Source organism: Kogia breviceps, chromosome 11 (assembly GCF_026419965.1).
Source record: "Kogia breviceps isolate mKogBre1 chromosome 11, mKogBre1 haplotype 1, whole genome shotgun sequence".
NCBI lineage: Eukaryota > Metazoa > Chordata > Mammalia > Artiodactyla > Physeteridae > Kogia > Kogia breviceps.
In genome coordinates this window covers 45,289,360-45,316,248 of record NC_081320.1, presented here as the reverse complement: position 1 = coordinate 45,316,248, position 26,889 = coordinate 45,289,360, and the positions used below count along the sequence as shown (strand labels likewise).

Sequence of the window (26,889 nt, the reverse complement as noted above, 5' to 3'; positions counted from 1 at the left end):
CTCCGAAATCCCCCTTGACAAGCTCTCTCTTTATCAAGAAACCACTCCGATCTCACCCACTTAGCAATTCACACTAAGTGCCTATATGAACCGAAATGAGGCAGCTCCCAATCTGCCCGCTCTGTCCAACCCCAAGAGACAAGGTAGCAATAACTCAAGCCCGGAGCCTCACCTTCTCACCCCCAAGGGCCTGGAATGAATCTGGAATGGAGCTCATAAAACCCAGACCCACTTTTAGAACCCTTATTACCGGGGGATAACACGTCTCCACATTCACTCATACTGGCCTCCAATCCGTTCTCCGCAGAGAGCCAGAAGAGGTTTTTTTTTTTTTTTTTTTTTTTTTTTTTTTTGTGTGTGTGTGTGTGTGTGGTATGCGGGCCTCACTGTTGTGGCCTCTCCCGTTGCGGAGCACAGGCTCCGGACGCGCAGGCTCAGCGGTCATGGCTCACGGGCCCAGCCGCTCCACGGCATGTGGGATCTTCCCGGACCGGGGCACGAACCCATGTCCCCTGCATTGGCAGGCGGATTCTCAACCACTGCGCCACCAGGGAAGCCCCAGAAGAGGTTTTTTAAAGACCCTCTGGTGGCTCCGATCACACAGACAATAGAAAATCACCCAGGCCCAGCCTCCAGGGCCGCCCAGCCTGCACCCCCCACCTTTCCCGCCTAGCATTGGCACTTTTCCCAGCCTCTGCTGGGGACACCCTCCTCCAGAGTGACCCACGCATCCTGGTTTGCCTGGCACTTTCCTCTGTCACTCAAGAAACCTCTCAGTCCCCAGCAAACCCAAACCGTGGATCAGGCTGCTTCCCCACCCAACTCCACATGTCTAACTGGCCACACCCAGTTTCTGGAAGGTCTTAGCCCAAAAGTCACTTCTCAGAAAGGCCTGACCCTTCCCCAGCTACTCCCCCCGCATCTGAATTGGGTCCTCATTGCTATTGTCTCTCGTGACACTCTTTTTGCTTGAGGGCACTTACGGAAATTATTTACTGCTTCATTCACCAATATTGATTGAGGACCTAGGTGCTATTGTTTTATGGGCTGGGGATACAGCAGTAAACAAAGCAGACAGAAGCCCCTAACTTCAGAGAGCTTACATCCTACGGGAAGAAACGGTATGATTTTTGGAGGCAAACTACATAGAGTGATCAGTGTGACAGAGAAAAAGAAAGCAAGAGGGGAAAGAGAATGTCAGGGGTGGTGTCTTCAGTCTTAGACAGGGCTCCCAGGGAGGTTACATCTGATCACAAAAGATGAGGAAGTGTCTTTATTCACATCCTGCCAGACCTACTAGAGAATGGACTTGAGGACACGCGGAGGGGGAAGGGTAAGCTGGGAGGAAGTGAGAGAGTGGCATGGACATATATACACACTAGCAAACGTAGAATAGATAGTTAGTGGGAAGCAGCCGCATAGCACAGGGAGATCAGCTCGGTGCTTTGTGACCACCTAGAGGGGCGGGATAGGGAGGGTGGGAGGGAGGGAGACGCAAGAGGGAAGAGATATGGGGATATATGTGTATGTATAGCTGATTCACTCTGTTATAAAGCAGAAACTAACACACCATTGTAAAGCAATTATACTCCAATAAAGATGTTTTAAAAAAAAAATAGATGAGGAAGCAAAACTCGGATTCCTGGGAGTAAATGTTCCAGACAGATGGAACAAAACGTGCAAAGGCCCTGAGCAAAGAACAGTGAAGAGGCCAGAGTAGCCGGAGCTGACAGGTGAGAGGAACGAGAGTTACAAGTGAAGGCAGAGAGGTAACAGAGGTCGGACCCTGTGGGACCCAGTAGGTCCCTGTAACTCATGTGGCTTTTATACTGTATGAGATAAGAAGCTACAGCTGGGTTTGGTCTGCCTTGGGATTTAACTGGGGTGCTCTGACAAACACTTGTAAGGAGGCTTTCAAAAGATTCCGGGGGGCGGATTAAACGAGGGTAGTAGTAGCGGAGTTGATGAGAAGTTATATAATTCTGTATATATTTTAAAGGTACAGCTGGGGCTTCCCTGGTGGCGCAGTGGTTGAGAGTCCGCCTGCCGATGCAGGGGACACGGGTTCGTGCCCCGGTCTGGGAAGATCCCACATGCCGCGGAGCGGCTGGGCCCGTGAGCCATGGCCGCTGAGCCTGCGCTTCCGGAGCCTGTGCTCCTCAATGGGAGAGCACAACAGTGAGAGGTCCGCATATCACACACAAAAAATAAAATAAAATAAAGGTACAGCTGAAAAGATTTCCCTCTCAGTTGGATATGGGTGGGAAGGAAAGAAGAGTCAGGATGCCTCCAATAGCACTGACCTTAGTGGAGAGAAGGATGGTGGTTCCATTCACTGAGATGGCCTGTGGGCAGCAGGTTGGCGAGGGTGGAGATCAGTTCTGAACGTGTTGACTTTCAGATGATTAGGCATCAAGTAGAGAATTAGATGCGTGAGTCTGGGGGTTGAGAGAGAGTTGGGCTGGACATACACATTTGGGAATGTTTCGAGTCGAGACTGTATTTAAAGCCATAATACGGTGGGTGAAATTGCTAACTGAGCCAAGTGTAGACAGAAAAGAGGAAAGGTCCAAGGACTAAGGTCTAGGACCATCCACATTTCAAGGCTGGGGAAGTGAAAGGGAGAAGGCCGGTCAGAATGATGGAAACAAACAGGCAAACGTGTGGGTCCCGGAGGCTCACTGAGGGCCACAACGGTGTCAAATGCTGCTGTTTTGTCAAATAAGAGGAGGTCTGAGAAATGGCCTTTGCATTTAGTGTTGTAACAGTCATTAGATTTGTTAAGGGCAGTTTCTGTAGTGTCTTTGGGCTAAGCCTGATCTCCAGAACATCAGTGACAGCCATCCACTGGATGGATCTGTTGGGACCCAGAGCATCGATGTCAATGCCTTTCGAGGTATGGTCAGCATCCGAGACAACAATGTTTTGAATGAATGGGATGGAATCTTAGACTACGAGAATGTAAGATGTGGAACACGTTCATTACAAATGCCAAAGAAAGCCTTGCCTGCTCCAACATTTTGCCTTATGCTTTTCCAGAGGGAAGAGGACCCTGTCTACATAGACATTCTCTTGCTTTAGGATCTTGAGGGAATACATCTCTTTAGATAAAGTACCAGCTTTCTCGCATTTGCAGTGACTTCTTTTTGAGCCAGTGACCGCAGTAGGAACTTCTGTGATTTCTAGGGATCCTATATCCCTTTGTGTTCCTCTCCTGTGTTGACTTCACAGGGGTCCTGAAGCCCTCTGAAATAAGAGAGCCATTTCAAGAACCCAGATTTCTTATAACTGGTATGTGCTATGGAGGTCTTTTGTCTTGATCTCAGATTTTAATCAGTTTATTTCAAAAGCAGGAGAATAATTTATTTTCACTTTTAGAAACCTCGCTTCCACTTGCCCAGATGGTTGGGTATGGTGAGGTAAGACCTGGCAGAAAGAGGCAGGATTGGGAAGGGACACCTCCCTGATAGAAAAGCTCTATAACCAGAGATATGGCTCAGCCTTTGTGCACCTCAGTTTCCTCATCTGCAAAGCAGAATCAACAGCTGCCTTTCCTACTGGAAAGGACTCTGAAAAGATTAAATGAAGGAAAAGCCCACATTCCTTACTCCCTGGATGGGCTTCTGCTGTGCAGCCCCTGCTGCTTGGAAGCTGCCCTCCTACTTCCACACTGGACATCTCGGGACCGACCCCGCAAACACAGGCGTTCTCTCTGCTCCCGCCTGGACCTCCCATGCCCTCCTTCCCAAACACCATCCCCCCTCACTCTTCACCTGACCTGCTCCTGATTTCCTTGAGGACACAGCTCCTGAGTCCTCCTCAAAGGGATGCAGTCCAGGGGGTTCCAACTCTGTTTTAAGCCACAGAGACTTTTCTTCCAACGAAAGATTTCACAAAATGTCACTCTGTGGAATGGAAGTCAGAACTGCTCTGGCTGGAGGAGGCAGATGGGCTCAGTCAGACTCAGCTGGAGAACCTCGGCTTTACTGCAAAACTCAGAGAGGCTGAAGGTCAGGTCCAGGGCCACGTCAGCAGTGGTCAGTGGCAGACCCAGAGCCAGGATCTGAGTCTAGAGGTCCGGACCGAGGCTCCTCCTCATCCTGTACATCCAGAGAGCACACTTTCTCACACACTGGCTTCACAGGCAGGCAGCATCTTGTCTCGTCCTTTCATGGCATCCCCGCGGGAGAGGGTCTACTTTTCCTGCTTTACAGATGGGGAAGCTGAGGGTCATGGAGGCGGCTGAGGACCATGAACAGGACCTTAAGTTCAGCTTTGTTTCTGGGGCTGACACCCTATCCCTCCAGTCCCACCAGTCTGTTAAGGGTATGCAGAGTGCCCGGGGGATACCTTCCCGTGGTGCCTGCAGCGGTGACAGTGTCACGGGCCCTTGGGGGCAGCAGGGCCCTGTGTGCTTTGCCGGTCCTGCTGCTGGCGCTTTGCTCTGGCGCCCAGGGCCGCGCTATGCCCGGATGCTCAATGCCACAGTCTGAAGGACCAGCTATGTGCAGCACTGATGGCAAGTAGGAGGTCACTATATTGTGACTGAATGAATGACAGGGTTCTGCTGTGTTGCTTTAAGGCCCTTCTGGTGGCTAAGCTGTTTAGCAAGATGGCCTGTGTCCTAGCCAAGATGGATGAAGCTGTCCAACTTTGGACGATATTAGTAAAGCCCTGGACCACCAGGTAAGTGAAACCAGTTCACTGTGGTACCCTCCTAGTTTGGTGTTTTTCCAACTCTACATCCTGACCTCCTAGGATGGTGCTGTATACGCAGGGGAATTCGGTTCATACTTGTTCTTCATGCACATGAAATTCTATCACCGTGCAAAGGTCTCCAAGGCCAGTCCATGGCCCATTTAAATTACATCATATGAATGAAAATGGACCAATGAAAACTCCATACAATGACATAATTTTAGTTTATTCCAAAAGGGTGTGAGCTACATGTTAGTGAATATAAGCAGTTGAACATAAATATTAGAGTGAACTAATAGAGTATTTTTATCCTCATGCCTTCTCTCCTCTCCTGCACACCCTTTACACACATACACACATATTATCTTTAGTTTAAAATGAACCCAGACTGCTGAAACTCTCTCCCTCCCAGCCTCTTAAATGACAAGGGCTGTCAAATAAATTACAAAGCAGCAGGAGGTCCTTGGCAAATCATTGAAATCTGGCATCATTTGCTTAAATAACCCTCCCAGGACATTTGGGCCAAATGTCCATTTCAGGTGGGTTGTTGATTCTTGGGGGAAAAAAATGCATTTTGGGTCACGTAAAAGTAAAACAATTTGTCAATTTTTTTAAAGAGAGGTAGAAAGTATTCCCCTCATCTGATTTATAACAAGTAAAAGCATGATATAAATGAAGCACATAATTTTAGAGATGAGAAAAACACTGGAGGCTGGAAGTGTTGAGAATTTAAGGGTGAAAGGAGTACAGCGTTACAGGGACACACAGGCCCACACACAGATTTTTTTGGAGTAATGTCATCACCTTGTGGTCTGACAGGATATTGCTGCTATAGACAAAACTCAGGGGCAAGTTCATGGCTATTTTTGTGCACTGGAATAGGTTTCGCTCTTCTTCCTTGCTGCACCACCTCTATCTGCTGTCTCACCGTTTTGAAATGCCACCTCTTCCAGACTTTAAAGCATTAACCATACACTCGAGGCCTGACCTACACTGTTTTACCCAGCCGGGTCAAGAACTTAGCCCAGTATGGAGTGCCCATCAAGGACGTGTGCCGACAGGTCCCCGCCTACTTTGCCCAAGAGCAAAAAGAAGGTGTGTTAATAACTTAACTAGAAACTCAAGACCATGGTTGAGGTAAATGGTGCAGTATGATTTTTAGGTGCTTAGCAAATTCTAATGACAGTTTTCAGGTCAATTCTATTTCTTTGCTACTGGTTATAAAATAATGAGCCCTGGGCTTCCCTGGTGGCGCAGTGGTTGAGAGTCCGCCTGCCGATGCGGGGAACGCGGGTTTGTGCCCCGGTCCGGGAAGATCCCACATACCGCGGAGCGGCTGGGCCCGTGAGCCATGGCCGCTGAGCCTGCGCGTCCGGAGCCTGTGCTCCGCAACAGGAGAGGCCACAGCAGTGAGAAGCCCGAGTACCACAAAAAAAAAAAAAAAAAAAAAAAAAAAAGCCCTGAAATGCATTTCCCCCTGGTGGCAGTGAAGATTTCCTGATACCAGGGATCACTGAGAACAGACAGCAGAGTTAACTTGGCTTTACCAGAAGGTTGAGGACAGTCATTTCACCATCGGGATTTGACAGCTGGTGATACTCTCACCTGACCCAAAGTTTCATCCTCCCCTCCCCTCCCCCTGCCCAAGCAGCACTGTGCCTGGCATCCCCCATAGGAGGCCCACTTCTTTGGGGTTCTCAGTCCTCCTCTTTCTCTGGCTCTGCAGATGCTGGAAGGCAGGACCCTGATAGTTATAGACCACATGCTGGGAAAGGAATGGCTCAGTGGCTGGCATCCCTGCTGGGGATATGGCTGGGGGATCAATGGTGATGGGCTTGGAAAACTACCAGATAAGACGGCAAAATCTGCCCGCTGCTCCAGATAGAGTCAGTAACCACTTCCCATTAAGCTGTTGCCTGTCACTCACATCTTAGCATAAACTAACCCAATGAACAAGGCTTCTTCATAACAGGAACTTCCAGCAGGAAAACACAGAGAACTTGAGAGGCTGGGGGGGTTAAAGATGATGATTAAAGAGCAATAAAAGAAATAAGAAAAGGCATATGGAGCCAGTTAGTGCAGCACTGATGAGATCTTCCATTTTGTTCCCAAGTCTCTGGCTAGTAAAGTTGTCTTGAACATCACATCTAATTTAGGTGCAACTCACAATATATCCACTCTACTTAGGGGTCTTAGAGCGATTAAGTGATCTTTTAAATAAAATGCTTCTCTTTCTTCTTAAAGGTACTGCACTGGCTATTGACCCCAATTCCTGTTTCAAAGTCCAAATTCTGTCCTTCCTGAGACTCTCCATCTGTGGGGAGTTCCCTGGGCTCTGAACCTCCAGGTCCTCCACATGGAGAGCAGACCTGCCTGGATGGGGCCGCAGACCTGAACCCAGAGCTCAGGGACCCAGCCCACCTCTGCCGATGGGAAGCTGCTCATTTCAGACCTCCACCTTCTACTTTTTGACACAAGATCCAGCTCTGTAATCTAAAAACTGGGTACACTTTCTCCCTCTGGATTAGAACAATAAAGTTTTTCGCCTCCCTGGTCTAGCAGATGAACCCTCCCTGCCTGCACTGTCCTCTCTCGAGTTACCGGGTTCCCATCCATGTGCTGTCCACGCCATCACACACCAACAAGGTGCAATGGAGGATGTGTCTCTCCTAGAATGTCCCATTTTCAAGGGCCTCTCTTTAGGGTGGCCCTTGAAGAATCCCTTCAGAATTTGGGCCGTAAATAAATAAATAACAAAAAGACACTAGCCACAGCACAGACTTAAGCTTTCAGGTCTGAGGTCACATCTCCGTCGCCTGTAAATTGATGCTGAGTTCTATGGAGGCCTATGCACTCTGGCCCAACTTGCACTATGCAAATCCCTGAGAAAGAGCCAAGCGTATGAACAAGGCCTCCCAGACCTCTCTCTGGAACTGGTCTAAACCCCTTCATGGGAACCCCCAGGCATTTCTCTCTGTTACAAATGAATAAGGGACCTGGCCTCTTTGCACTGGTCCTTTTTTTTTTTTTTTTTTTTTTTGCGGTACGCGGGCCTCTCACTGTTGTGGCCTCTCCCGTCGCGGAGCACAGGCTCCGGATGGGCAGGCTCAGCGTCCACGGCTCAGAGGCCCAGCCGTTCCGCGGCATGTGGGATCTTCCCGGACCTGGGCACGAACCCGTGTCCCCTGCATCGGCAGGCGGACTCTCAACCACTGCGCCACCAGGGAAGCCCTGCACTGGTCCTTTAAGTGTCCATTCTTATAGTTGGGAAGGACAGAAAGTCAGCCTCCCCCACAGCACACAGAACATCCCTGGCCCCCTCACCTTAGACACCAGGATAAAGAAGGAAAGAGTACTGGAAACACAGACACAGATGTCCACCAAAGGTCGTGCTGGAGTTTGGAGTAAATAGGACAGGACCGGGGTTGGGTGGGCTGAACAGCACATGCGGGTGGAGTGGAAGGCCTCGGGGTGATCTCAGCACCGATCTGCCAAAGACAGAGCTGAGTGCAAGCTTTGCAGAGTCGTGATGTGGTGTGGTTACCTACAGTCATGAATGGAAAAGTGACTGCATGGGAAAGGCCCAAGATAAACTTCTAACTGGGCTTAAATAAGTTATGATTGGGCCGGCCAGGGGCTCTGAAACTATGGATTTGGTCACATGCAGCTTGTCGAGCATAAGGCAGATGGAGATACCTTCACAGTGCATTCAGGGTAGAAGTATCAGATGTGACAGGCCAAGGCTTGGTCGACCAGAAGCCTGGAGAGGACCACAAAGCAGGGTCAGGCCCCCAGGGCTTTGCCCAGTGAGACCCGGAGTTAAGTCTCCATGGCTGTCAGTCCATCCTTGACCAGTATCTGCCGTATCCCTGACCTCTATCCTCTGGCAACTTCAGGACCAGTCCCTGTCTGGTCCCATGTGACTGAGTCCCTGTTAACAGTTGCCTGGACCCCTGCTCCCGAGTCCTCTGTGATGGTGTGTGGGCTGCTGTCTACTGACAGCTCTGATGCCCATTGAGCCTTCCCCTCCTGACTTCTAAGCTGCAGCTGCTCCTGAATTTCCCATCATCTCCGGGCTCCACCTGATCATTATAACATACCTGTTACTTCCAGGAGACTTTAGACACACCCCACCCCCAGGCACCCACCATGCTTATCTCCATCTGTTACCATCCCCGCAGACATTCTGCCAGCTAGACTGCTTTCCTCCAGGAAAATCTAGGTTCAAGGCCTGCTGCCCTCCTATGCATCATCACCCTTGGCTGTCGTTGACTCCACTGTAATAGCTCTGTACCAGCTCTGAGAAACAATAAGTACAGCCTTCTAGACCTTACAGGGCTTGTCAAGGTAGATTTTGGTCCTTCCGGTTACAACCTCAATCTTTATCTTATAAAGAATCTTCCGTGCATGCAGCAGGATTTAGATCCTTTAGGAGTTGGGATTGGAAGGAACAAAATTCCAAAATGTCATAGGCTGGGTGACTTGTAAACAACAAGCATTTATTTCTCACAGTTTTGGAGGCTGGGAAGTCCAAGATCAAGGCACCAGCAAATTTGGTGTCTGGTGAGGGCCCACTTCCTTGTTCATGGACAGCTGTCTTCTCACGGTATCCTAATAAGGTGGGAGGGACAAGGGAGGACTCTAGGGCCTCTTTTCTAAGGGACTAATCCCATTACATTGGGGATTAGGTTTCAAGATAGGAATTTTAGGGAGACATAAACATTCTAGTCTACAGCATCACCCTACTGATGACCATTGTTAACGTTTATCCTTGAGTTCACCTAATCCATCACTCAATGAAATTTACCATGTTTGAATCTCAAATCAGTGCCCATCATCCTGACCCAAACGTATTCCATGTGTATCAAGACCACGTGCCTTCTGTTTAAAATACAATCACACTGATATTCATAACAGACTGTTTCCTCCATCTGGGATTGAAGAACTCAAGCTTCTTGCTAAGTCCTTTGCAATAATCTTGGCTTGTCCCTGGAAGGGCCTAGGAAGTAGCTAAGAATTAGCTCAATCATCTTCTAAGCGGGGAAGTCTTCTACTCTCTTTTTTTGTTGTGTTTTTCGTTTTTCCTGTCTTGGCACAGCTGCTGTTATTGACCTCTGTCAACGTCTCCAACGCTGCCTCTTAGGACTGGGCTGAGGGGACTGGGAACCCACAGCCTGCTGTGCTCACAGCTGAACCATCCTCACCACCTGCTGCTCTTCCACTGACCATGCGCCCTGGGCAGACGCCTCCATCTCAGCCTCAGGAGCCAGAGGAACTTGGGCCTCTGGACTCATCTCGAAATAGGAAAGTGTGTCTCCCCTGTCACTTTGGTGTCAGTCGTTCACACTGCTGCAACGTATGCGCTGGTTCCTTAGACAATGTGCAGTGAAAAACAGACTTTTCTCTTCTGCGGCTTCTGTCATTTCTACTCACAGTCTCCAGCCACCACCCTGGGGTCTGCAGCATGAGCCCTTTGGACACTGGACTGGGGACAAATCTGAGCACAAGACATCACAGCGCTCGGCCTTGCTTCTCCCGTCTAGGACTTGTTGGGTACGACTGTATCCCGGCTCCATCTTTCCTGAGCTTTCAACCTCCCTTGGCTTTGTCCTTATCTTCCTGCAGACATGCACTGGAAGGATCATCAGAGGTCCTTGGTCATGTCTACAGCCCAGATGGGAACTGCACAAAACCCTCCCTCCGAGAAATCTCTGAGATTCTTGCAAAACTTCCACCCTTGCCCAGGAGGCCCTTCTCAGAAAGGAGGCCCAAGACAAAGATCAAATTCCCTGCTTCCCAGTTCAGATAATTGATGCTCCAGTGACATGGTTCCTTGTAGGGGGAGTCTTGCTCCCTTCACTAGACCCACCCCTTCCACCCTAGATGGAGGCACCCCTAACTGTCCTCATCACGCCTGCCTCTCCGCAGCCTTGGGGGGAGGGCCGACTGGCCCCGAGCCCCAGGTCTGCGTGGGCCAGCTCACCAGCCGAGGGTAGTGGCTACCCTGTGTTCATTCTCCGGTTCCCTGCCCACTCCATGCTCTCAGCTTCCCCAGGGGTCAGGAGTGGGGCCCACTATCCTGCCAGGGATATGCTGCTTCTCCTCTTCCTGCTGCCGCCTGGGGTAGAGAGACCGTCCCCACAGTTTAAGCTGTACCTGGGCAGTTATTCCTACGGAGCATCTTCATTGGCCTCGTCAGTTTGGGTGATGCTTTTCATCCAGGCAGTGCGCCCAGCCCTCCGCCTGGAGCTGACCTGCTGCTGATGGTGGACCCTCATCTCTCCCCAGCACTCGGCCCCTGGCCTGGCTCCGGGCACGTGGGGCTGGAGCACGAACCTTTCAACGCTGATCTGTGTTTCCTATAGCAATGGCCAACTTGAGGTGTTTCCTAGGACTGCCACAGACTGGGTGGGCCTTCTTTGTATTCAGTTGGGTTTTACGTTTTAAAAATATATAAACGTTTTTAGTGAGGTATAACATACAGTAAAGCGCACAGATTTTAAGTACAATGAAGTTTTACATATATACACCCATATAGCCATCACCTAGATGGAGATGTAGAACACTCCCTACACCCTAGAGGGTTCCTTCATGCTACTCCCAGACATACCCTTCCCCAACCCTCACCCCAAGGGAGTAGAAAGGGACATTGATGGAATCTGAGGAGCTCTTAGCAAAACTCAAATACACCCTGGCAGGACCCATAGTGAGGGCCAGCTTCAGATTGTAAGGGGCTGGAGACTACCCCAAGATCCTCCTATTATAGCAATCAGTCAGGGCAAACAGGAGAGTAACGAGGCTCCCAAAGGTAATTAACAAGAGGACAGGATGCTTGCCCATTGACCAGGCACCATGTACCTGAGGCCAACCCCACCACAAGAGAGGGTCCCACACAGCCCATATAGAGAACACCTCTAGAGCATATAACTCTGGTCACCAGAAGGGAGTGCGCTGCAGACCCCATAAGATGTCTCCTACATATCACTTCACCAATATAGGGAAACATAACCAACCGACCTAATACATAGAAGTAACAATAGAGAATCAGGCAAGATGAAGTGACAAAGGAATATGTTCCAAATGAAGAAATGAGATAAAACCCCAGCCAAAGAACTAAGCAAAGTGAAGATAAGCAATTCTACCTGATAAAGAGTACAAGGTAATGATCATAAAGATGCTCAATGAATAAACAACCTAACCTACCATCTAAAGGAATTAGAAGAAGAAGAAAAAACAAAGCCCAAAGTCAGCAGAAGGAAGGAAATAATAACGATCAGAGAGGAAATAAAATAGAGATCAAAAAAACAATAGAAAACATCAATGAAAACAAGAGTCAGTTTTTTAAATAAGATTTAAAAAATGATAAACCTTTAGCCAGGCTCATCAACAAAAAAAGAGAGAGGACCCAGATAAACAAAATAAAAAACAAAAAAGGAGAAACAACAAGCAATCTCAAAAAATCGTAAGAGAATACTATGAACAATTATGTACCAACAAATAGGACAACCTAAAAGAAATGGACAAATTTCTAGAAACATACCACCTTCCAAGATTGAATCAGGAAGACATAGCCAATCTGAACAGACAAATCACCAGTAGTGAAATTGAATTTGTAATTTAAAAAACTCTCAGGAAACAAAAGTCCAGGGATGGACACCTTCACAGGGGAATTCTACAAAACATAAAGAGAAGAACTAATACCTAGCCTTCTCAAACTATTACAAAAATTTGAAGAGGACGTAACATTCCCAAATTCATTCTACAAGGCTACCATTTGCATTTTGATGTATTTCCTCCCAGTGTCTACATATTTTTGAATTGAAATATAATTGACCTACAACACTGTTAGTTCCAGGTACAAAAAATAGTGGTTTGATATTTCTATATGTTACAAAATGATCACCATGATAAGTCTAGCTACCATCTGTCACCATACAAAGATATTACGTTATAATTGACTATATTCCCCAAACTATACTCTTATTTTGTAATTGAGGATTGTACCTCTTAATCTTCCTCAATTATTTCACTCATCTCCCTTACCCCTCTCCCCTCTGGCAACTACCTTTTTGTTCTCTGTATCTATGAGTCTGTTCTGTTTTGTTATGTTTGTTCATTTGTTCTGTTTTTTGATTCTGCACATAAGTGAAATTATATATATTTGCTTTTCTCTGTATGAACTATTTCACTTAAGATAATACTCTCTAGGTCCATCCATGTTGTTGCACATAGAAAGATTCATTCTTTTTTTAGGGCTGAGTAATATCCCATTTGTGTGTCATTTACTGTGAGGAACAAAACTTCATAGGAAATAAGAACCCCATCTACAAGCCTCACCAAGGCAAAAACACCTTTGGCACACTCATATTCTGGATCATTCCTGCTCTCTTGGGCCAGCTTTATTCGAGAGATAAGCTCATCTAGCATCCTTGATGCTTTGTTGTGGTTACAAAATTTGATATCCAAATCAAAAAATATAGAGTGGTTAAATGAATAAAGAACAAGATCCAACTATGCTGTCTAAAATAGTCTCACTTTAGATTTAAGGACACACATAGGCTGAAAGTGAAGGTATGGAAAAAGATATTCAATGTAAATGAGAACCAAAAGAGAGCAGGAGTAGCTATACTTATATCAGACAAAATAGACTTTAAGTCAAAAACTGTCACAAGAGACAAAAAAGGTTGTGATATAATGACAAAAAGCTCAATTTACCCAGAAGATATAACAATTATAAATATATGTGCACTCAATGTCAGAGCACCTAAACATAAAAAGCAAATATGGATTGAACTAAAGGGAGAAATAGACAGCAATATAATAATGCTAGGGGACTGCAATACCATTTAATACCATTTAATAATGGGTAGATCATTCAGACAGAATATCAATAAGGAAACAGCAGGTTTGAACTACACTAAAGACCAAATGAACCTAACAGACATATACAGAACATTCCATCCACCAGCTGCAGAATTCACATTCTCCTCAAGCGCCCAGGGAACAGGATTCTATTCTATTCTATTCTCCAGGATAGATCATATGTTAGTCCACAAAACAAGTCTTAACAAATTTAAGAAGATTGAAATCATTCCAGGTATCTTTCCCAATCTTTTCCAATCACAATGCAATAAAACTAGAAGGCAATAACAGAAGGAAAATACAAAAACTCACAAGTACATGGAAATTAAACCACACACTCTTAACCATTGGGTCAAAGAGAAGTCAAAAGAGAAATTGGAAAATACCTTGAGGCAAACAAAAATGAAAACAGAATTAATATCTTCCCTCCCCAGCCCTTAAGAAAGGGCTCCTTTCTGGAGAAGGTTTAATGGAGTCCCAGCTTCCTTTTAGCTTACATTTGGACTCACTCCTCTTAGGCATGTGCCTGGCCTATTCCACCTGCTTCTTGTAATAGGTATTCAGCATGACACCAGAACTGAGCAGGGTCAACTGATTTAAGGAAAGCAGAGTTAGGAAAAAGCAGAACTTAAAGTTCTGTTTTGAGTTCTGCTTTTTAAATTTTCTGCTTTTAAAATGGTAATAATATTATAAATACTAATAAGGATAACACAGTTCTAAGCAGTAAATTCCAAAGGAAGTTGCCAATCACAACCCTTCCCTTACCCCACTCCCACCAGCCCCCGCCAGAGGAGTAAGAATGTGTACCCCCATGATTCAGTGAGGCTCCTTTCCAGAGATGTTTTTAATTAAAGCTAATTTGAAATTAGAACTAAGAGTCCCTTTCCTTTCTGATGATGATACAAGGAAGATGGGGACCTTTGGGCTCAGAGCGATGTTGGTTTTACCCCCATAGAGAAAGCCAGTGTCAGATCCTGAGGCAGACATGTAGAGAGAGAGTTTAGAGTGGAAAAAGATAGTCTGGCCACCTTCAAGCATCTAGTCCTAACTACCCAACCAAGACCAGAATATCCCTAACCTTCTATGGTGAGATGAGACAATAAATTGCAGACAACACTGCCAGAATTTAGCTCAGTTATTTTAACTTTCTTTACTATTGTAGTTTTGCCAGCATACCTAGCCCAGTACTAATGGTTATTAAGGAGTAGATGTATAGTGTTAGGAATAGGAGCAGTAGATGAAGACAGAAATTCTTGTTAAAGTAGTTCCTCTTTGCTCTGAACTTGCACTCGCTGACTACTCCATGTGATAACCAACCATGCGCTCTGGGAATTTGCCCACATTATGCAATTTATTTGAAATATTAAAAATTGTTTTCCTTCTATATATTGACTTGACATTTCCAGTTAGGGCCTCACTCCTGTAAAGATTTTCAGTAATGTGCATCTTTCTCTGGGTGACGTGTGTTCCCCTCTCTCTCTCTCCTCACTCTGGGATGAAATATATCATGATAATGTTTATTAAGTTTGAGTCTACTGCTTTGATGAGCTAAAAGGTATGTGAATGGCTCTCAAAGCTGGGTGCTTTGTCAGAGGGCACAGTTTTCTTCACCTGAGCAGTCAAGTTGTCTCATAAAGGTATAAATTATCCATCCCCCTCACTAGGTGAAGGTCAATGCCACCTGAGCCTCTGCTCTACCTAGGCTGCTCAGTGTGTTGGTTGGACAGATGGGCAGCTGGTCTAAGTGTTAAATGCAAAACTGAAGACTTGTACATAGCTGACCAGCCTGTATGTGACTCACCTATATTACCTGGGAATTTTCACACTATGCACTTTACTTGAAATCCTGGCAATTTCCTTCCTTCTATATATTGACATAAACATTGTTTGGCTTCCCTTTGCTGCTTACAAGAAAAGAAAACACCCAGATATCTATAAATATAGTACTTATGTTTTACTACTGAATCTCAAATTTAGTTGGGACAAACTGACAAAGAATTTAACTTGGCTGTTGAGTGGAAACGTGTATTTCTCTGAAAAGATGAAACCAGTGGGCTGATGCCTTAAATGTGATGGTCTGCACAGATGGAAATTCCCAAGATGCCCGGGAGCCCAGTCTTTGCACAGTCTCCAGCATCAGTATCATCTGAAAAGGGGAAATAATTTTAAAAAAAGAGAATTAAGAAATTACTAGAATTCAGAAAACCAATGCCCTTTTGTAAATATCTTGACTAGGGGGTGTACATGTAATTTCATGTTACCCAAGATTTTAGCTATACTTGTATTGCAAAGAATAATAATATATTAGCTTAAATATACTGACAATCCCTGGAAGTGCTCTCTGGCTCAACTCGATTAATGCTATGACATTCTGCATTAATGGCATGCCTGCATGCCTTTACTTATAAGTACTAATGACCTTATGAAAAGTAAAAATATCTTAATTTTTTCTGGGCAATAGAAAGGTAATAAATGCTAATTCTTTTCTTCTTTACCTTCCACTACTCTGTGGAATTTCTCTTGTTACCTTTGCCATCTGTGATCCAACTTTTCTTTAACTCTGTCACTCTGCCATATTTAGCAATTTTGTGTAAAAATACCAGTAATGACTGCAGTGACATATGTTACCTGCATGAATCAGAGTTTTTACTCCCTGTCTGTCAGTCCACTTTGCCTGCTCTTTCTTGGACCAATTTTATCTTAGATCCTGAGACTATGTTTAAACTTTTTTGAGAAATAATTGACAAATATATCTGTATATATTTAAAGTATACAACATGATAATTTGATATACATATACATTGTAAAAACTCAAGATAGCACATCCATCACCTTGTGTAGTTAACATATGTAACTCTTTTTTTTTTTTGGTGTGTGTGTGTGTGTGTGTGTGGTAAGAATGCTTAATATCTACTCTCAGCAACTTTCAAGTATGCAATACCATATTATTACCTAGAGTTACCATGCTATACTTTAGAGAATCCAATAGTCTTTATTTTGTCCCCAGGAATCTTTATTATTCCATCCTCTGTCTTAAGTCACTAACTTCTCCATCAGACTATGTGTTCCTTGGAGGCAGAGTTTTTTCTTTTCTGTGTCTCTCTAACATTTAGCACTATTTCCACACATGGTAGATATTTAATTCCCAAAGTAAACCAAACTGAGTCATGTTTCATGTTTATTTGTATTTCACACAGCACCTGGCAGAGTGGCTGACATATTGGAGCTGTCAGAAAATATCTGGTGAAGGAATGATTTATTGGTACTCACGTGTCTTTTCAGCCAATTCCCCGTTGTACAAGGGGATATGTTCACAGAGCTGCCTGATGGGTGATCCAAACAGGAACCAATCCACATGTGTGATCAGAGACTGCAGTGGGTTATACTTGACCCAGATGTATTTGTCGGAGAACATGTTGTTCAAAGCCTAGATCAGTAGGAGTGGAATAGGATGAAATAAATTGACATAATCTGGTGTAACTTATTCTAAATTGTGGCTTTTTCTCTTTTGAATTATTAAACAGGAGGTGGTCAGGAATCTCAAGATATCATCTCTTTTTGACCACTTGGTCGTAGAGAAACCTCATTATTACCAATGTTATTTTTCAGCTGATGACAATGAAACCTAGAGAGGGTGAATCTGTGCCTGATGAAAAAACACAAAAGGAGAAATAAACCTCAGATTCCTAGCCTCACAGTGTTTATTTATTCTCACTATACTGTATTTATTTGCACCATTGAGTCATTGGATATCATCACTCATTTTTTCTGCCAATCACTATTTCTTAAAGCCTTGCTCTGAGAAGAGAATGTTTAGTCCTTTCTACAAAGACACTGGAATTTATTGTAAGTTTTTGTATTGGGGGCTGTATGGTGGAACTCAATCTAAGAGATTTATTCCTGCCCTAAAATCAATAAGTGTGAAGATGCTTTAAAGTGGAGGGTACCATATCCACAATAAGGTATGATATTATGATCTTCTCCCTTATCCTCTTCATTTCTCTAAGGGCACCAGTATTCCCTGGCTCAAGAACAGGGAATACTTAGGGTTACCCCACACTTACCTGCCGCTCAAAGATGTACCGTTTGAGTTGGTCCAGAGCAGGGATGGCCTTATGGTTCATCTTCAGGATGTAGCAGGCTCTTCGGGAGAACACCCTGGAGGCGATGTAGCCCTGAAGCAGCAAGAGCAACAGTTACTGCCCCTCCCAGTTCCCTGGGTTCTGAGCTTGGTGAGGATGGGCCTCGTGGAAAGCCTTGAGCATGCGTAGTGATATTTTCAAGCTGTAGTCAATTCTATCCATTACACTTCTTTTACATGTCGTTTTGCTTTTTCACTTGTCATTTCTATTTCTGAATTTGTGCAAACACATGATGTGTGCCCCACTTTTCATGTTTTGGGTCTACAGTTTGGGGTTTGAAAGCTTGAGAAAAAACCGCTCTCTGTCTCTTTCTATTGATTTTGTTCTGCCTTTTCCTCAATTTGGAGTAAATACGGTATTCTTTAGAGCTGTGCTGTCCAATATGTTAGTTACCAGCCACATGTGGCCATTTAAATTTAAATTCAAATTAAATAAAATTTAAAATGTACTTCCTCTGTCACACACTTCAAGTGCTGAATAGCCACAAGTGGCTAGTAACTTCCCTATTGGAAAATGCAGATATAGAGCATTTCTACCATTGCAGAAAGTTCTACTGGACCGTGATACTTTAGAAGCTCTCCTCAACATACCCACACCTCCCTCACCCACGACACATACATTTTCATTGATTCTCCCCTCCCCTCCTTTACCATCTATCTTTTCTCCACCTCAGACCCAAGTCTGCTGGATAAGGATGGGTTGAAGGAAGTTGGGATTGGAAGAACAATGGAGGGTGAGGTCCTTGGAGCCAAAAGGAACCTTCTGGAATCTTCATACAGATTGAAATTTTCTGTACATAGTTCCAAATAATTACACAGCCTATAAGAGTGCAAATATTATAAATCTTTCTAGTTCCTATTTTTCAGTTCTCACAAATTGTCAGTCCCTAAAAACCAAAAATTGACTGAGGCTGAACCTGATTGATAGTGGAAGAGGTTTTAACCAAATTCTCACCTATTCTATTATGCAATTTTTTAGCATATGCTAATTCACCTATGCTATTTTTTTAAAAGATACTTTTGTGATTTCCCTGACATCTGCTTAAAAAGAATTTCAGCACAACTTCCTTGTAAGCCATATCTTTCAAAGACTCTATGTTTTCAAATGTGTCATGGAACTCCCAATACCAGTGGGGCAGAGGCAGTGAGGAGGTTTCTATAAGAAAAGGAGAAGAAAGTCACATTCAAATGCCCAGTGCATTGGACTACAGACTACTTATATCCACAGTGCATAGCTCTCTCCAGAGGTGAAAGCAGGCTCATCACCCAGGTGGAACAAATGGAAAACAAACAAATGAATAAATGAATCAAGGACAGAATAAGTTTCCTGAGATTTATTGTTAATACCAGTAAGTGAAACTTAGAAATAGTTTAATGTTTTTAGTTAACATATTTTCATTCTTCCAGAAGCAGTATGATTTACTGCATATACATAGTCAAATGTGTAGAGTTGTTCTGGATTTCTGCTACTTTGTGACTGCTTGCTTCATTATTGTTCTTTGCATAATTTTTTTGTATTAGAAGCCCTACTTCATTCATTCAGGCATTTGACAACTATTTTTGAGAGCCTGTGTGCCATGCCTGGCCTTGGGTATTAGTCACTCTTCCAGGCACTTTCTGAGCCTGTAGTTAGACAATATGATTGTGCCTTCCACCCGAAAAGGTCACAAGAATTTGTATCCTTCCTGTCTCATCACATTTTTTCATTAGAAACGGTTTTGTTTGATTAGTTTTTAACCAATTGCTTGATTATTTAAAGGGAAAAGCAGGAGTAAGGAAATTGTGAAAGAATTGCAAGGATAGCTCCTGGAATTCAAATGCACAATAAATGGCTGCCCCTCCACCCTTTAGAAGTCCATTCTTGAAGAATATAAAATATTGCTGCTTACATGTTTATAGTCAAAAACCGTAGTAGAGGAGCATGATCCCTCATGGATGTTAATCACGGCAGTATTTTTTTCATTGTCAATTGTCATTGTCTCCTGAATAGGGTCACCATTGTCAGTTGGGCTGATGATGTTATAAACCTAGATTGACAAAAGACATAATGGTTTTTTCATAAACTATGTGCATTTGAAAGGCAACCCTCCCTTCAAAGTAAAGCCTTCTAATGCTTCAAACAAGAGATTGAACCTTGAAACATCTCCACTGGCATCCCAGACCAAAAGCCCATGCTAAAATTAGAACGCAAAGGTCTTCCTCATAGCTCACTGTATTATATATGGGCAAAGCAATGGCATTACATGAGAAATGAAATTAACCACATTTTAAAGCAATGGGTTACATTTTTTAAGGTATTGTGATTGGAAAGAAATAATCAACCTCATTGTTTCTGTTATTGGTTATTTCTGGAATTTCATCCCATATAGGACATGTGGACTCTCTACTGTCCTTCAGATTATCTCATATCTTCTTTTTCCTCTCCCAATACATCTAAGATATAAAGTCTATAGGGAACCAACTCACCTCATATCCATGAGATTGTGTCCCAAAGATGGCCTGTGCCACCAGAAATACCACCTGAAAAACCGACCAGTCACATCTATTCACAATAGGGCTGTCACTTAGGGTGGGAACATGGGGTGACATTGGACAAGACAAGCACAAATATCACAGAAAACATATGCTTAAGACACTGGTGGGAGGTCATGGATGGTCAACAGTCCACTTCCAAAATGTGAAACACACATTCATTCATTTGACAGGCATTTGTTGGGTTCATGCTATTTTTTAGAAACAGGTTCTACCTTTGTTACCAAATTCCCAACCCTTCCTAACACAGTCTTCTAGAAAGCATAGTTCTTATGCCAGGAAAAAAAAAAAAAAAACTTAGGGGAGGTGAGCAGTGAGGAAGGACTCATTTTACTAAGGGGAGGACCCTAGTGGTATTCACACTGGCTTTAGTATGCAGGAGTCAAGTTTTGTTTTTTGGTTTAAAAAATGACTTAATTCCTTGAGATTGAGACAGTAAGATAGATATAAGTGGATTCATGGGTGATAGAGATACAATAGATTCCTAAAGGCAAACTATGAAAATCCAATGCTTGGAGGCATGATTAACTTTTGAGGCTGACATCAAGGAAAATCTCCACATTCTCCTCAGTGATACCATCAGACAAGTGTTAGGCCAGCAGACCTTGAGACTGACATGGAGGCACTGCTGACATTTTGCTGCAGTTATATGAGAGACTCATCCAACATGCTGATCCTAGTTTTCTGTTCTCTCTTCCAAACATCACAGTGCACGGCACTGTCATTGAAATTGCTGATGAAGGGGAAGGCAGATATGTTTAGGACCTGTCAGAGGGATATTCCTACTTCCTTTTGCATCTCACCAATAACATTTTTCTCCTGGTGACTGTGGGTAGAATGTCTAACATGGACCTATATGCAGCTGTCCAACCTGCCTACTTGCATAGGGACAACCTGGACAACCTCTGACACTCCTATGTATTCTGTTTAATGGATCTAATATAGAGGTCTGGATAGGTGGGTGAAGAGCTATCCACCTTAGTGGTATGATTAGAGAGAGCTCAGGAAGTGTCCCCTGCCCCCAAGTAACCACTCACCCAACACCATGATTAATATACCACTGTTCCAGGTTTGTGTTTCAAGGTTAGGTATCCTCTTAGAAAATCAAGATACCTTGGGAGAGGCAACTCTTTAAGCTGACAGTCTTTAACACCTTATGAGGAGGTATTATTTTGCTTTCTCCTTCAGTAGCTCAATGAGAATAAGGGATAGAGACTGGGGGAAGGTGTTCCATTCTGGATCAGAACATAGTCAACTAACCATCCATGGAGTACTGCAATGTGGAGCTATGGGAGAATGGGATCAGGTCTGGGATCAGCTGGAGTGGTCATGGCAGGATTACTTTGCCTTGATTGCTCCAGTAAGTGGGGCCTAAGATGGGGAAATTTCAAGACTAAATCCCACATTTACTGGCCTGGAGAAATCACATTCCTCTGTGCCTCAGTCTCCTCACCTATAGAATGGGGCAATACTACTCAGATCATAGAATTGTTTAAGTGAATGGATGAAATGATTCATGCAAATGTTTAGCATACGGCCTAGTACGCACTTGGGAAATGACAGCTGCCATTATTATTATTATGGATATTATTATTTTTAAATTTTTTTTAAAGAAGATGTTGGGGGTAGGAGTTTATTAATTAATTTATTTATTTTTGCTGTGTTGGGCCTTCGTTTCTGTGCGAGGGCTTTCTCTAGTTGTGGCAAGCGGGGGCCACTCTTCATCGCGGTGCGCGGGCCTCTCACTATCGCGGCCTCTCTTGTTGCGAAGCACAGGCTCCAAGCACGTAGGCTCAGTAGTTGTGGCTCATGGGCCTAGTTGCTCCGCGGCATGTGGGATCCTCCCAGACCAGGGCTTGAACCTGTGACCCCTGCGTTAGCAGGCAGATTCTCAACCACTGTGCCACCAGGAAGCCCCGGATATTATTATTTTAAAATCACTACTTCTCCTTTAGATAGTAAATACAGTTGTCCTAAAATGCCTACATTCCCTCCAAAGTTCATAATAAGGAATTATTACTAAAATATTACAAATTAAAGTTCCCTAGATATTTCCAATTTTTTTCTTCGTAATTTTTTAGTAAATATCTCAAGAAACAATGGACAAATTAATATTCAACATTATTCCTGCCAAAAACAGCATTAATTCAATCACAGAAGTTTAGAAGCATGCAGTGTTTGTCTAAGACCCCTGAAAACCAAGGCATATTGGATATGGGCATTCTCTGCAAGCAGCCACCATAAGGGTATAAAGAAACGTAAACAGATACTCACAAGGATTTTCATTTTGCCTGAAAGGCAGAAGCTGCTGGAGCAAGTGAGGCTGCCCATGCAACTTCTACCCTTTATATTGGCTTTAAGGTGTGGAAATCTCTTTCCAGAATGATCACTTTGGAAAAAGCCATGTCCATATCATTGACACACCCCGGCAAACTCCTTTATCGGGATTGAGACCCAACCACATAACCTGATATCAGCAAAGCTCATTATTCACTAGTAAAAATTTGCCACTTGGTTACTCTGTAAATATTCCCTCTTATCTGCTCTATGTTGCATTTGAGATTTCAATGTCCACCCTTTAAAAATATTATAAGATGCATGTTCTACACATCTTGTCGTCATTTATATCTAATATTCATAAATCTCCCCTGAGGGTAAAGTCCACCCTTAAGACCTAAGTTGGGCCCTCACTCAATGCTTTTTCATCCCTGCCTTGTTTGTTGAATTCTTCCACCCAAGGGATGGATATGAGACTAGAGGCAAGAACAGTGTCTGGGGCCCTGATTTGAGGCTTTATGACTTTATTTCTCCTCCCATTTACAGCTGGTGCCAATTTCCAGAGATCCGTGAGGAGCAAGGCTCAGAGATCTCTCTGCCCAATTAACATCATTAACCAAATTTATCATTAAACCTTGCCCCAAACTCCATCAAAACTATGACATGTAATTCTCGCTACCTTGAGATGCACTGAGAAATCCTCAGATTAAAAAATAGAGAGAATATAGTTTAATTCGAGTAATTTTTGTAATGCCACATCAGAAATGGCTAGCTACCATTAGGGTGGAATCATGAACTTAGAGGTGGGGAAATACAAAAACAAATAGTACCTGTAAATGGCAGAATTGTTCAATATTGAAAATTACTACAGTAAGCAAAACAATAGCATAAATGATGCTTTTGTTCTACAGCTGGAATGACGTCCAGCAGCTTTTTAAAAATAGGGCTTTTACAAACTTATGGTGACCAAAGGAGAAACATGGCGGGGAGGGGTAAATTAGGAATTTGGGATTAACATATACACAACTACTTTGTATAAAATAGATAAACAGCAGGACCTATTGTATAGCTCAGGGAACACTGCTCAATATTCTGTAATAACCTATATGGGAAAAGAATCCGAGAAGGAATGGATATATATATATGTATAACTGAATCACTTTGCTGTATGCCTGAAACTAACACCACATTGTAAATCAAGTATAGTCTAATATAAAATAAAAATTAAATTAAAAAAACAAACAAAAGGCAAGTTGGAAAATATTCTTATGAATCCAATTTTCATGGCAAAAATATTTACTCTATGTGGATAAGCATAAATCAAAAGGGAAATATGTATTGCTTGGGAGAATGTAAAATTGATAAAAGAAAGCAATTTGCAATATTTATAAGCTCTAACAATGACCATTACCTGAGGAAATAATTCTACCATTAGAATCAATCATAAAAAATTAATCAGAGGTGCAGTAGGTGACTTAGTGTATATGACATTTATTTTTTGAAGATGTATATCAATTAACTGGAAACAATTAAGTTCCCAGTGATATGCTTATGTTTACATTATGGCTCATAAACATATTACTATGTTCCATTATGTATGTGTTGCTTTAAATCTCATTGTATGACATAGGAAATGCTTAAAATATGGTATGTTAAACAGTAGTACAAAGAACCTGTAACAGAACATAGAAAGAATAGCACGTAACACATGTTTACCTATAACACCAATGCTGTAAAAATATTGAATATGTGTTTATGTCTCTGTGTTTAGTATATATGTGTATATATGTTTGGTTCAGGGTTTTTAATATAAAAGTAGTCAATGGGGGCTTCCCTGGTGGCACAGTGGTTAAGAATCCGCCTGCCAGGGCTTCCCTGGTGGCGCAGTGGCTGAGAATCCGCCTGCCGATGCAGAGGACACGGGTTCGTGCCCCGGTCTGGGAAGATCCCACATGGCGCAGAGCGGCTAGGCCCGTGAGCCATGGCCACTGAGCCTGCGTGTCCGGAGCCTGTGCTCCGCAATGGGAGAGGCCACAACAGTGAGAGGCCCGCGTACCACAAAAAAAAAAAAAAAAAAAAAAAAAAGGATCCGCCTGCCAATGCAGAGGACAAGGGTTCGAGCCCTGGTCCGGGAAGATGCCACATGCTGCGGAGCAACTAAGCCCGTGTGCCACAACTACTGAGCCCACATGCCACACTTCTGAGCCCACGTGCCACAACTACTGAAGCCCGCATGCCTAGAGCCCGTTCTCCACAAGAGAAGCCACCTCAATGAGAAGCCCACGCTCCGCAACGAAGAGTAGCCCCCGCTCATCGCAACTGAAGAAAACGCGGGCGCAGCAACGAAGACCCAACACAGCCAAAAATAAATAAATAAATAAATTAATTAATCAATTTTAAAAAAATAGGGCTTTTAAAAAGCAGACATTTGGGCAATTTTGGGGTTACCTACTTCACTGGAATTCCCCTACCCTGGCTATTCAGCTGGGGTGATTGTAAAATGTGCTGTCTTATTAAATCTTTCTAAGATAGCAACAGCAAAAAGGATTACAGTTTTGTAGTACACCTGTAAATTTTCTCCCATATCTGGCTCCAAAGTCCCGCCAGAATCAAACCTATAGATAATAGGACAGACAGAGGTGTTATACTCTACCCTCTACTTTGTCTCCTGTCCCCAGGAGTTCTGAGTCTATAGATCTAATAATAGATCTAATAATGGCAATAGTTAGCCTTTATGGAGCACTTAATATGTTCTAGCACTGTCTAAGCACTTTGCATATATTAATTCATTTGATCCTCATAATAATCCTATGTGTTACTTTCTAACCATGTTTCATTTTACAGGTAGGGAAGTATATATACTTTCCTGCCTTATATATATATATATATATATATATATATATATATATATATATATATATATACCAGTACCATCTGTCCTCTCTTATTAGTTGCTAAGTGTAACTGTGTAACTTCTTACCTTGCTGAGATGGAGGCATTAGCAAGGAGCCTTCTTGTTCCAGAAATCTTCTTGACCAAAAGATAGACTTGAAAATAGGCCTACCCACAACTCAAGGGTGAAACTTTTAAACTAGATGAATAAAACACTGAGCTTGTAAAAGTTGTTATAAATGAAATTCAAGAGTAAGCTGCCCAGCTCCCCAATGAGGGTGTGAAATCGCTGACAAGGAAGGGCCTCCTGCTGACCTTACCCACACCTCGGACACTCTGATTCAATGGGTCTGAGAAGGGGGCACAGCCATGTGGACTTTTAAATGCCTATGGGTGATTCTAATTGAAAGAGCTGTTTCAAGTCCTTTCCAAACCCCTCTTGAGGAAACTAAGACTCAAACAGGTTAAGAAACGTGGCCAAGGTCATTTTAGATACAGTTAGTGGCAAAGATAAGACTTTTTCTTGCTATTCTATTGTTTATACCAAATAGTAAATCCGCTCCCAAATACTGATTTTGTTAGTTGCCTTTCTTTAAGTAAGTTTGAACCCATTTTAACTATTACCTTTTTATTATGAGAGCTACATCCCCTATTTTTGCAATCTTTCTTTCTTTCTCTCTCTTTCTTCTCTCTCGCTCTCACACACACACGCGTGCGCACACATGTGCACACAATTTACTTCTGCAACTTGTTTTTTAATTCGTCAGGCATTTACATTTAGATATACTATAATATATGAGACTCAGTACATCTAAAATAAAAGTTGTTATATTCTTTCCCCCAGGACAGTCTTTTTTTCTGGACATCGTTATTTCTGCTAACAATTTCCTTCAGGAGTTTAGGCTCACCTTGAAGTCATCCTTCCTTCTTCTGCCATTTTTCCTCTGTAATGCTTCACCCATTTGTGTCTTTCTTTCCAATCCATTAGCTCAAACTCCATTTCTCATCCTCACCACCATACACTGTCCCTGTCACAATGACTTTAATTAGTCAGAATGGTTACACTAGTTGCTGTAATAAGCAACACCTAAATCTCAGTGATTTGACAACATAAATTTTTATTTCTCATTCACATAAAGTCCAATACAGATGACTTCATGGTGGGTGGCTCTCCTCCAAGGGATGACTTTTGTGGCTTCCATCTTCTTCTTTATGTAGCTTCCCCATTTTCAATATGTAGTTTCATGGTTATTCTGGCATCAGCAAGCTGGCAGTTGAGAGTTCAGACCAAAAGCATGAAGAAAAAAATCTGCTCTTAGCTTCTTCAGAATGAAAATGACCACATCCATGCATTATCCATTGGTGAGAACCAGTCACATGGCCTTATCTAGATGTGAGGGAAGTGAAACTTAGCTCTGTGCCAAAAAGAGGAAGTCAGGCTTTGGGCAAAAAAACGGCCAAAACTGTCTTCCTGTTTTCAGGCTTTT

The 26,889-nt window shown here is 43.3% G+C and overlaps 2 protein-coding genes across 2 annotated transcripts; one reads left to right on the top strand and one right to left on the bottom strand.

Moving 5' to 3' along the window:
• The first annotated feature begins 2,283 nt into the window (after window positions 1–2,283).
• LOC131765187 (gastrokine-3-like) lies at window positions 2,284–7,037 on the top strand. Its single transcript, XM_059078645.1, is given in 6 exon segments — window positions 2,284–2,358; window positions 2,827–2,961; window positions 4,583–4,643; window positions 4,646–4,686; window positions 5,652–5,793; window positions 6,943–7,037. Coding segments are annotated over 6 exon segments (549 nt in total).
• An 8,586-nt stretch (window positions 7,038–15,623) lies between these two features.
• Window positions 15,624–22,519, bottom strand: GKN2 (gastrokine 2). The gene is made up of 6 exons (XM_059078536.2): window positions 22,508–22,519; window positions 20,168–20,221; window positions 19,591–19,728; window positions 17,625–17,735; window positions 16,831–16,987; window positions 15,624–15,706 (listed from the first exon to the last, which is right to left on the bottom strand). Exons 1-6 carry the CDS (start codon window positions 22,517–22,519, stop codon window positions 15,624–15,626), a joined length of 555 nt encoding a protein of 184 aa, XP_058934519.1.
• Window positions 22,520–26,889: the final 4,370 nt, after the last annotated feature.